General features: G+C 44.4%; 1 protein-coding gene across 2 annotated transcripts in view; it reads right to left on the bottom strand.

Annotated features, from left to right (window-relative positions):
- Nucleotides 1-2,299: 2,299 nt before the first annotated feature.
- The window catches only part of CEP68 (centrosomal protein 68), a 33,191-nt gene continuing 24,118 nt past the window's right edge, over nucleotides 2,300-11,372 (bottom strand). Inside the window, exons 6-8 of one of the 2 annotated variants that reach the window (XM_039532707.1) lie at nucleotides 11,150-11,319; nucleotides 3,864-3,945; nucleotides 2,300-3,748 (exon numbers count right to left, since the gene is read on the bottom strand). In XM_039532707.1, the coding sequence (XP_039388641.1) occupies nucleotides 3,883-3,945; nucleotides 11,150-11,319 (233 nt within the window). In that variant the 3' untranslated portion in view covers nucleotides 2,300-3,748; nucleotides 3,864-3,882. The remainder of the gene's footprint in view (nucleotides 3,749-3,863; nucleotides 3,946-11,149; nucleotides 11,320-11,372) is intronic. The other variant, XM_039532708.1, reaches the window with a different exon arrangement.

Below are 11,372 nucleotides of genomic sequence, written 5' to 3'. Positions count from 1 at the left end.
ACTGACTTCCTGGGAAATGATTTGAGATAGGAACAAGAGCTGAGGTTGCAGAGATCAAATTCCTTCTAGTTTCCCCACCCTTAATGTGTATCCTAGGCAGCCCTTCTTTTCTGCTCCTGTATGGCTGACACCTGACACCAGTTCTTCCTTATTCCTTGGAGAGTTAAGCTGTCCCATACACTGGGACTCTCTTCAAGCCTGTAGCTACTGTCACAGCAAATCTGAAAATAAAATAGACTGGCCTTGTCAGTAACCAACTGCTTTTCAAAGGGCAGGCAGATTTTTTTTTTTTTAGGCTGTAGATAACTTTGTTAAACAGGAAGTAATTCAAAATTTTTCCAAATCATACATTGGAGGCCCATGGTGAGACTTCTTGGTGGTGTCTATATTTGTAGGGAGAGGATTTGCCCCCCTTGTGCCTGTCTCTTTTGCAGAGAAGTTTCCCTCTTCCTACTAGAAGCTGGTCTGCATCTTGATGCCCCACCTTCTGCACCTTAATTGTAGAAATCGGCCTGCAAGTGACTAAGTTTAAATGTTCAGCAGTTGTAAGTATCCTTTTCTTGTTCCATTTCCATTCTGAGCTTTGGTGCTACTTGGGTATAGCTTGTTTCTCTATCATCCTCTGAGCGGTTACCCCTACACCTCAACAGCCACACTCCTTCCTCAGCCTAAATTGAGGAAAAAGTAACTCTAGTGATTAAACTGCTATTCCAGTTGTGTGGTAGCCACCTCCTTAGGCTGCTCCAGAGACCATAAGCAATATAGCTGTGTTGGTCAACACAGTCCTTGTCCATTGCACTGCCTCAATTTCATCTATTTATGAAATTCTTATTTTCTAGATGTTTGCTTGATGAGGAACATGTACATGGCTTAATTAAGATTAAACTGAACAGCACTTGACACTTCCTCTTCCTTCAAAGCCAGGGCAGTTACCAGCCAACTTTTTACTAAAAATAGCTTCCTTTTCCTGAGGGAGCTCCAATCAGGAGCTCTGCCCCAGTTCTTGGTTTGGAAGAGCTTACTGTAACCTCTAGAGCATAAATATATATATGAGAACCCATTTATTTAATCACTAAATGCTGTATTTGCCTGGCACAGGGTAAGCACAGATTGTACAAATGTCCTCTGCCTTAACATTTTCACTATTTAAACAGTGCTACTGTTTAGGAAACAGGAAATTCTTAGATGTTTTCATGTACACTGTTTTCCCTACTACGAATGTATGAGCCACCTAAAAACAAACTTCCATTCTGCATAGTATCCTCACAAGAAAGAGGATGGGGAACTGAAACAGATGAGTTCTGAAGATGGTTATATAACAGCAGTCAATTCATTTTAAAGGCAGTTGAATAACAATGTCAGTGGTTGGTTAGTTGCAGCCTGCTTAGAACCACTCACTAAAAAAACCTGTTTTGGAACAGTATCAATAGTTGAAATCCTTCTGGACACCTTGCTGCACCTGTTAACAAAAGGTTTGTGCAAAAGGAAAAATGTCCTTGTTCCTGTTATGCATAAAGCTGAGAGTTGCTTTTTAAAAACATGTTCCTATGCACTAAATTCAGGTCCTCTAGCTTTCCTCAGAAATTACCAATAGGGTTAAAACAGCTATAGTGTGAAAACACATGCATTTGAGAAGCGATTTTAGTGTGCTTAAAAAAATCTTACCTAAGCACCTGAACAGTTAGTAGAAAAGACCCTTGTGCTCCTTCGGTTAAGGACTGAGCACTTCTCCAGTTGTCTGGCTTTCAGAGGTGTTCTCCCACACCAAGAAGAAAAATAAGAATTGATATTTCCAAGACTACAAGAAGGAGAAAAGCCACCTTCGTTGTGGGGAAAGAAGGGAGTCCCTTTCAGGATTAATTTACATGTTAGTTTTACACCCTTTTTCATAACATTTTGTTCTTGAGCCGGTCACCTTTAATATCTCAAAATAGAGCTCATCAATGTACTTGATCAAGCTAAGGGAATTTGTGTGGTCCTCACAAAAGGTCCAAGATGCTTTGTGATGAAGCTCTTTAGGTAGTTTTGCTAATTTTGCAGATCGTTAAGGCACTGAAGATTTGTTAAATCCAAGATTACAACATGTCTTTCTTTTGGGCTTCTGGGCTATAAAAGCCTTTTCTTTCTGAGCTGGAGTTACAGACCTTCAGCTTGTGGGACTAACTTTACCTTGCCCTTTACCATTCATAGCACAAAGCTTTCCAACTGAGATTATGAAACCTTCACAAAATCATTGCATTCTTGTGGGGTGCTTCTGTGCCTACCTCTATATACTGTACCAGCTGCTTATCAGGGGCTGCAAGGGGCAGCTATAGAGAGAGTTATAGTTTGAACAGGCCCTAAGGATGCTTTAACTTGTGCTGAGGTACCCTAGTCTAGAATCCAGGTAAAGCAAAAGCATTTTAAATTCACTACTATCCACCCTCCTTGCTGCTTAGGGGGCATAGTACAAAATCTACCCTCTGATGTTTAGTGATCTCTTCATTACATTGGTTTTTTCATATTTTTAAAGTATTCTCCTCTTATAGGGTAACTGAAAAGATCTGTAATCATATCATTTAAGGTGGTCACCACATGCCATCCTCTTTACTTCATGCCACTGCTAAGAGTAGCATAAGGATTACTCAATCTTGATATCTGCACCTGCTTCTTGTCAATTCCATGTTAGCTCAGTAAAGTTGATAAACAGGAGACTATTTCATGGTACAGTGCACCGAAGCAGCCTTTAGAGAAACAATTGTTTTTGAATACACATTTGCAGGTAGCTTGGTTCTCAGCAGCCAGTTACAGTGGAAGGAGCGGAAAAGCATCTCCATATGATAGCAATGCACTAAAAAAGTCAGTAAGTGTCCAGTAGGGCCTAGGTTCTCCCCCTTACTAGATGAGGTGCAATGATTAAACTGAACAGCACTTGACTTTTCTTAATTGAAGTAAATAAACTCCGATCAACCATTGCAACTTTCAAAGAAAAAGAGAGAAGCATCATAAATTGCTGAAGGGAAATCAGTGCAATGGTTGGTTAATTAACAGCTGAGACACTAGCCCTCATGTCATGGTGTTTTATAAACATCAATTTGCATTAAGATTAGCAGAGCTGGAAGAACTACTTAAAGCTTTTAGCATATTTAACTACGTGTCACTTAGCAAAGGACTTTTGACCTTTTAGCATCAGACACAACACACAAACTACATTTGCTTCAGTGGTTGATCAGAGAAATAGGAACTAGAGTGTTTTAGTATGATCCTGAGAAACAGGAGAGAGCTGAAGAGGGTCCTACTACCAGTAAATCCCAGTGCCAAATTTTAAAGTAAAAAAATAAATGCAACAATGAAATAAACCACACAGCTTTACTTGAAATGAAGTATCACAAGTTATGTGGGTTCTGTGTTTGGAATACTCATTTTAAAAAGTGGTGGTTCCTGACAATTACACACTGTTAAATGGAACAAGCAACTTCCAAAGGGAAAAGCAACTGACAATATCAGCGCTTGGTTGAAGAACATCTGAATACCTGCTACAACAACAACTTGAACTGCAGGACTAGTTTAAATAAAAACACAGTAACCAACAGCTCTTACTTCACAAACTGATGAAAACCATCCCAGTATTGCCAAGTCACAGTGATCAATTTCACTTGGCCATTTCTATAAAAGTTGAAAATGTTATTGCTTAGAGTGCCTTGCTGCATCTCATCCTTCATGCCTCCAAAGATTGGCTGACAAATTCCATCTCTGCTAGAGGTATTACCTGAAATATAAAGAGAGCTAGTTACCACTAGCTGGCTGCAGTCCAGGTAAAGAAAAGCCATGTTTGTATTGCTTAATAATCTCTAAGTACATCTTTGAAGAGTAAAATGTTATACTTTTATCACTTGTTCCTTGCTAAGTCACGGGCGTGGTTCTTGTTCTGTAACAGCTTTCAAGGAAGCAAGTTCCTGTTTGCAACTAAAGTTGAAAAGGAAACAGCAAAAGTAGGTTAGGTTAGCTATCTTCTTAAAGCTGAGTTGTCACTAGCTAAAGAAATGCATCTCTTAGCATGACTGTCACCCTACTGTGCTGCAAAGAAAACAGCTTGAAGCATGTCACTGAAGGCAAATGATTCAGAGCCATGTGTGTGAAATTCAGGCATCAACTGAATACTACAGTAGTATTACGTGCATCAGAGCAGCACCGAGGGTATGTCTAAAATACATTGTAAACCCAGATCCGGGACCTGGGCTTGTGGTTCCCAAGCCAGCACTTGAGCATCCACACTGCATTGTAAACCTGGGTTTTACAATTGCTGGACCCAGATCTTACAGTTGTGCTAATGAGTCCATACTGTCCACACCAACCTTCTGACTCGGGTCTGCAGCTTGAGCTGTGCCAAACACTGTAAAGTGAAAGGGCTTGGACCCAAATCTCAGTGGGACTCAGGCCGTGACATACCCTCCCTTAGTAGGGTCCTAGGACCCGGCTCCTGAGTTCTTGCTGACCCGAGTCAGACTGATTTGAGTGTAGATGGAAGGGGGCTTGGGCTCAGACCTGAGTTGGAGACCAGGCTTAGTGTGCAGCGTAGACATACCCCAAGTAGTCCCAACTGAAACTGGGGCTCCGCTGTGCTAGACACGGCACAAACATGGCATGAAACAGTCTGCACCAAAGAGTAGGCAAGATAGAGAACCCTCCTTTACAGATGGGGAACTGTGGCACAGGGCACGTCTGACTTGCCCAAGATCCTACAAGAAGTCTCAGGCTAGGGCCTTAACCCCAAGGTCATGCTGACTCTATCCTCTACAGTTTAAGGCTGAGATGTCGATGTACTGAAGAGGCTGGGATTGTTTTAGACAGGTACCACCTACACCCACAAAAAGAACCTACCACGTTTGGAGCCTCAGAATTGGAGCCAAATTTATTCTGAGAGTCATTTGGAACAACAGCGTTCTGCCAATAAAGGCAGCCTCACCATCCATTCATCTCAGTCTCATTTCTGTGCCTTTTGCAAGAAGACCTCCTGACCCCCCTGCTCAGGAATCTGAGATGCTGCTCCCTATTAATTTATATATTTTATGGGGGGGGGGGGAGAAATCCTCCCCCTCAAAAAAATAAAATAAGGGGAGAACAGCAGAGAAGAAAGAGAGAACAGTATTGACAGATTGCCAAAACACCCCCAGTCCAGTAATCAATTTGCATTATAAGCATATACACCTACAGTGTATTTCAGCAATGCCACTTCTGCGTCACAGAGTCGCTCAGCAGGTCTATGAAACGTATTTCCTTCAGCTCACTGTGTAGATTCAATCCTCCTGCTCAAAAAACTGATCATAATTTTAGGTCAGTGGCATACACACCGGTCAAATGTTTCGATAGACATAAAAGCACCAAGAGAGCTAATGAAGTAAAGGTAAAGAAAAAGCGAGCGTGGCAGGAGGATGGAAAACCAAAGGAGAGAAAAGGGAGCAGCGAGGGGAAAGGAAAGGAGAGCAACATCGCAGTTTCTGCCCACTAAGGAGTTATCAAAGATTTCTAGAAAAGTTAGACCAAATCTTTTCGTGTTGGTCTGAGGTCCCTCTTCACCAAAACATTACTCACGCTTTAGCTGCTAGATCAGCCAAGTCCATGCGTCATGCTTCTAGAGGCAACCTGTTCTTCCACCTCCATCCATGTCTACCCTACAAACATCTGCTGGTATAGATGTGTCAGTCAGGGGTGTGAAGAAGGGGGATCCCTGATTGATAACTGTGCTGGCAAAGGACCCGAAGTGTAAATGCAGCTATATCGGCAAAGTGCTCCTAGTGTAGACATGGCCTAAGCAATATCAGCTGTCTGGCTACAAGAACTAGCTAAAGAACCAAGTTCTTCTTCGAGTGATTGCTCCTATCCATCCATTCCATGTGCGCGCGCGCGCGCGCTGCAAAACTCTTTTTACTTTTTAGCCTAGCGGCTCCGGCGGGCGCCCCTGCCTGGCGGCGCCGCGCCATGGCGGTATATATACCAGCCCGGCCCGTCCGCTCCTCAGTTCCTTCTTAACAGTGGCTCTCCTGTCCTCCTCAGCCACAGCTTCTCCGTTAGTTACTGTATATAGTTATCATAGTTGTTAAAAAGTTTGTTAAGTTCTATATAGTAGTGTTATAATTCATTAGGGAGTTAGTGCGTCTCTGGAGAGGCTCACCGTCGGACAAGTGCCCCATCATGATGCAGTTCTGAAGAGGCGCAGGGCACCGAGGAAGTGAAGTTTTCCAGGAGCTGGAGAGTTTCCAGAACGTCAGGGTATATCCCAAAACAGAGTCCTGTTATCCACACTGGTGCATACAGCTCTGCCCCTACAACTGGCTGGGCTAGGCATCTGGCATCCACCAGAGCTCTCCTTCCAAGCCGCCTTCACTCAGCTCGTCTTCTGCTACCTTGTGCACCCAGACAACAGGCTCCTCGCCGCCCAGCTAGGAGGCCTGTTCCATGTGGGATGCACCAGGGCCAAGGCAGTCCAGACACCTGGGGAAGAGTGAGTACTGGAGAGGAGAGAGGGGCAACAGAGTGTCCTTACTCCTCACTTGATTCCCATGTAACCCGGCTCTGGTAGCCATCATCATCATCATCGAGTGTGAGGAGTAACCAGGCCGTCTCCTTCCTCCTCTCCAAACTCCACAGCACAAGGGCCCTGCAGCAGGCTGCAGGGATTTCTTTAGGTGGATTAGAGCCCCCTTCCCTCCCCCAGCTGTCTCCATCCATCAGAGGCCCGCCCTCAGAGCGATATGGGCCAGGTACCCAAAATGAAATGGCCCTTCTCCATCTTGATCCCCCATTCTGCCCAGGTTTAGATCAGGCAGACGGCGCAGTCTACTGCCACCTGACGCTCCAGAGACTGGGAAGAGGGGGAGCGAGTGCGTTTGATTGGGTCTGAATTTCCTCTTGCTGGGTGAGCAAAATGGTTGTCTAGCCCCAACTGTAGCAAAGGAGATTGGAATGCCAGCTGTTGCCAAGAGCTTTAAGCAAGCCCTCCTCACCCAGCCCTCCTCCCCAGAACTGCCATCATCCTCCCAGGGCAGGAGGGAGCAGGCTGCTGAAAAACATTGAACAGGGAAGCCTGCTTAGATCAGAAAACCAAGGGGAGGAAAGTTTCTCCCTGACACCGCACTTCTGCCAGCCCTTTGCTTCCAGCAAAGTGCTGCTGTTCACCTCACAAAGTAAACACTGCCCCAAGGGAAAACCTGCATCTCAATCGTCAGTCATGCTTAAACAATGTAAATTCTAGATTAGATAAGACACAAAGGTTTGTTTCCTACGCTGCAGCATGGTTAAACTGGACTAGCAACAAATGTGTGTGTCCTTCCAGCTCTAGAATGGACAACTGTGTTCGTGAATACCTCTTAAAACCCGACGAAAAATTCAATTGTCCATGTACTCTGGGAGAAGAGGTGTGTTTGCTGCCATCACTTTTTACCTCAGAGTCCTAGCACCGACAGACAGATTCCAAGCATTTACTGAAAGTCACCACGGAAGGATTTAATATTAAATCCTTAGTCGATTTAATAATATACAATTTTAGCATGAGCACTGCAGGCAATAGCTCCACCAGCACACAAGGTGTGTGTTACGCAACATGCAGCAAGCCTCACTTCTAATGCTTCAAGGCTGTTAAAAAGGACACGTGTCAAGTTTTAGGGACGGGTACAATAATTACCCCCACACACACACACTTTCCCACACACCGCAGAGAGGGCAAAATAGGGTTAAACTCTCTCATAGCCATAGAACTTAGTTTGTGGAAATATCACATGAACCAAAGCAGAAACAAGCATGGTGTGATGTAGTGGTAGGAGACACCACACTGTTTTGGGGAATGCTTGGTTCCTACCAGCTCCACCCATTGCAGGGTTACCCTCTTACAGGCTGATTCAGGACAGCATTTAAGTGCCACTGAAGTCAAGAGGAATGCGCTCCTGAATCAAGGCCACAGAAACTTTTCTCCTAGTGTGACCCTTTAAATTGGGCACAGCCACACAAGTGTAGCCCTAACATGGTCTTTTTTACCAGGGGCTGCTACATCTCCCTCTGTCACAGACGGTAAATATTCTCCACTCCTTTTATGCTTCTCCCTTCTTATTCCTGAGGAGATGGCACATCCTCACACAGGAACAGTAGAAGGCCACAAAAAATAGCAGGAATTCTGCTCAGACCCACTAGCCCTGTTAACAACCAGGACCAATAATGAGGAGACAATCCCACCAGGCTGCGTGGATGTGGTTAAACAAATGAACTGAATGGCTCTTGGGGTGGGGTGTTTAACACAGTTCTGGCCACACAACAGCAGGAGTCACAAAGCTACACCCAATATGCTGCTGTGAATGTTTATCCCATTCTGTTAGCATAAAGTGGTGATAGAGAAGAAAACACACAGGATGTAGGCAAAGGAAGGGTCCCCTAGAGAAAGTTGTGTACTGCTGCCAAGCTGGAGAGCCTATTATCTATTGTTCAAATCCCCCTATGCTAGCCGTTAATGCTTCATTTTTAAAAGGCATGTCATTTATGCCGGCTTTCGGTTACGGTCTCCTAGGTAGAAGCGATGGGCAGCTCCCTCTGGTTCACAGCTTTGGCAGCCCGTGTTATTGTAACAGTGAAGTGGCTTAATCCTCTCATTCACTCTGGACCAAATCCTGCAGCCTGACTCAGGCACAGCTCTCTGCGACTCTTGGCTGCAAGACTGGACCAGCTTAATAAATAGTTCTCTGAAATTTTGGGCACTCTTGTCATGCTGTATTACAGTAACACATTGTAAAAGTCAAGATCAGGGCATGCTGCGCTAGGCAACGTACAAACGCCTCGTAAAGCCAGTCCTTATTCCAAAGAGCTAACTACGGCACAGTGATTTGCCCAAGGTCACACAGCAAGTCGTTGTCAGAGCTGGGAATGGAACCAAGCTTTCCTGAGTCCCGGGCCAGCAGCCTATAAACTGACCCATCCTGCCTGACTGATGAAAAAAATGCATCTTCCAGAGGGAAAAACATGATACTTCCCAGGACAAGGAGCTACTGACCAGCATCTCTCGCATGCTGCTAACACCTCAACCTCCCTGCACCCTTGACAGGGTTAATTCTATAACAATAACGATCTGTTGGACTCTATATTGGAAGAGGCAAAGAATTTCATAACTACCAGGGAGATGACTGGGAGAAGATACCATGTTCTCTAGCTGTTCCAGAGCGTATCTGCATGCTAATGCCTTTGCAGAGACTCTGAAGGTCAACGCCTACAAGTCGTCTCACACGTTTTTAATGTTTGTGAGGTAAAAGTCTCATGAGTTTAAATTTCAGTGTTCTACCCGCAACTGTCACGGGTAGTGCTTGTTTAACACCAAGTCCAACAGAACAAGGATAGCTCACAAGTCTTACAGAGAGAAAAGTATATATATGAATGAATCCAAATCCCTGTAAACTAAACAAAATACTTCTTGATTGTCCAGCGCTGATCTTTTGGCAATACCGCCCACAGCGAAAGACCTCAATGTTTCAGAGCATAAGCTGCTTGCTGCTGGTGAAGCTTTACTGTGCCATCCCAATAGGAAACAGTCGTTTGAAATCCCTTGAGAGTCCAACACATTCTCCCCTCCACCGGTGACGGCCTGTAGCAGCTGCTCTAACTCGGCACAGTCCAAAACCCACGGTGAAGTCAGGCTTTAAGCCTGTGGAAGTTGGGTAATTCGCAAGGACAAAGCAGCTCACAGGCCCCTCTGCGCCTTCCCCACAAGGAAGGCAGCTTACTATGGGCTGTGCCCCGAACGTCTACCCCTGTCGTGCCTGAGCCGTCCCTCCCCATACTCCAAGGGGTTGGGAAGGGAGAGGTAACGATCCTGTGAATAGCATTAACTTCTGCTACCTTTCCCAGCAGATTTTTGGCCAGGCTTGGGAAGGAGCTTTCCCTCACCACCCAAAACTAAAACACATGGTAGCCCCAAGGAGGATGCCATGTGGCCCCCACTCATGAAGGCCACATGTAGAAACATCGAAATTGCCCTTCCTGCTCAGACCAGCAACCCATTCTGTCCTAGGTCATGCCTCTGGCAATGACCACCATCTGGTGCTTCACAGAAAGGTGCAAGAAACCTTGCAGCCGACAATAACAGAGCAACCTACCCACAGGTTCCTAGCTCCAATCTGTTAGTTTTTGAATTATGCCTTAAAACGTTGGGTATCTGATCTAATGTAACTGTAGATATTCTCTTTACCCACACAAATGTCTAATGATTTTCTGAAGACTATAATTGGCCTCTATGATATTCTTGTGGCAATGGGTTAGTAATGTCTTGTGTGGAACACTATTTGCTTTTATCACTTTGAAACCAGTCGTTTTTCAAGTTAAGAACAAGAGACCATTTAATTGTCGTATGAGGAAGGGCACACAAGAGTGTCTGGTTTATTTCTCTAAGCCAATCATCATTTTTGTGCCTCTATAACACATCCACTTTTACTGGTCCCTTCTCTAAACAAAAATGATCCCAAATCTTTTCCATCTCTTCTCCCATAGAAGTCTCTCCATGCTTGTAATCAATATTGTCATTTGCCTCTGAACTACTTCTATGTCTGCTGCCAGTATGTTGTCTGAGAAACACAGTATTCTGGTTTAGGGCGGACCACTAATTTACAGAACAGCATGATAATATTTTCTATACCATACGTTACACATACTGCCACTGTTTACTTTTTTAACTGTCATTACACATCAAGGAGAGGTTTCACTGAGATGACGTCCAAGTTTTTTTCCTAAGTGGTTTCATTAGCTTAGCCTCCAGCATACAGATAGCTGACATTACTCCTTCTAGCATGCATCACCTTTCGTTTGTCAGCAGTGAACTTCATCTGCGGCATTCTGCTGCGCACTCACCTACTTGTTAAATCTCGATCTTGTGTCATTGGCAAGTTTTTCCACCTTTCCCCTCTCATTTGCTGCATTCCCTTCAGCAAAAGAGTGCAGGACCCTTAGTGATTTCACACTTCGGAATCCCCTTTGGGGCTGGGTCTAAGGTTTTGGAATTTCCAAAATAATGTGGTCTTTAATCACACTGAGAAGTCTAATGTCCAGAATGGGCTAATTCAAATGTTTATCCTGAGTATTACCACATCACAAGAACCAATGCAAGAAGGGATATTATTTCACATTTTAGTCCTTTGCTTACCCACTTGGCTTCTTTTGCCTGGGCAACCGTTTGTTGTGTGTCACTGTCCTTTATCAGGCTGTCACTCCCAATGGTATCCGTAGCTGCCAAAACCGATTCGTACAAACGTTCTGCATGGCTTTCAAGTTCTTCTGATTGTTTTGCAATCAATCCAAGGGTGTCCTTTAAAACTAACAAGAGTATCATTTTTATTACCATGGGACTTCTACATAGTGAAGCCAGC

Source organism: Mauremys reevesii, linkage group 3 (assembly GCF_016161935.1).
Source record: "Mauremys reevesii isolate NIE-2019 linkage group 3, ASM1616193v1, whole genome shotgun sequence".
Classification (NCBI taxonomy): domain Eukaryota; kingdom Metazoa; phylum Chordata; order Testudines; family Geoemydidae; genus Mauremys; species Mauremys reevesii.
The sequence above is the reverse complement of the archived record's forward strand: the minus strand, read 5'-3'. Positions and strand labels throughout refer to the sequence as shown.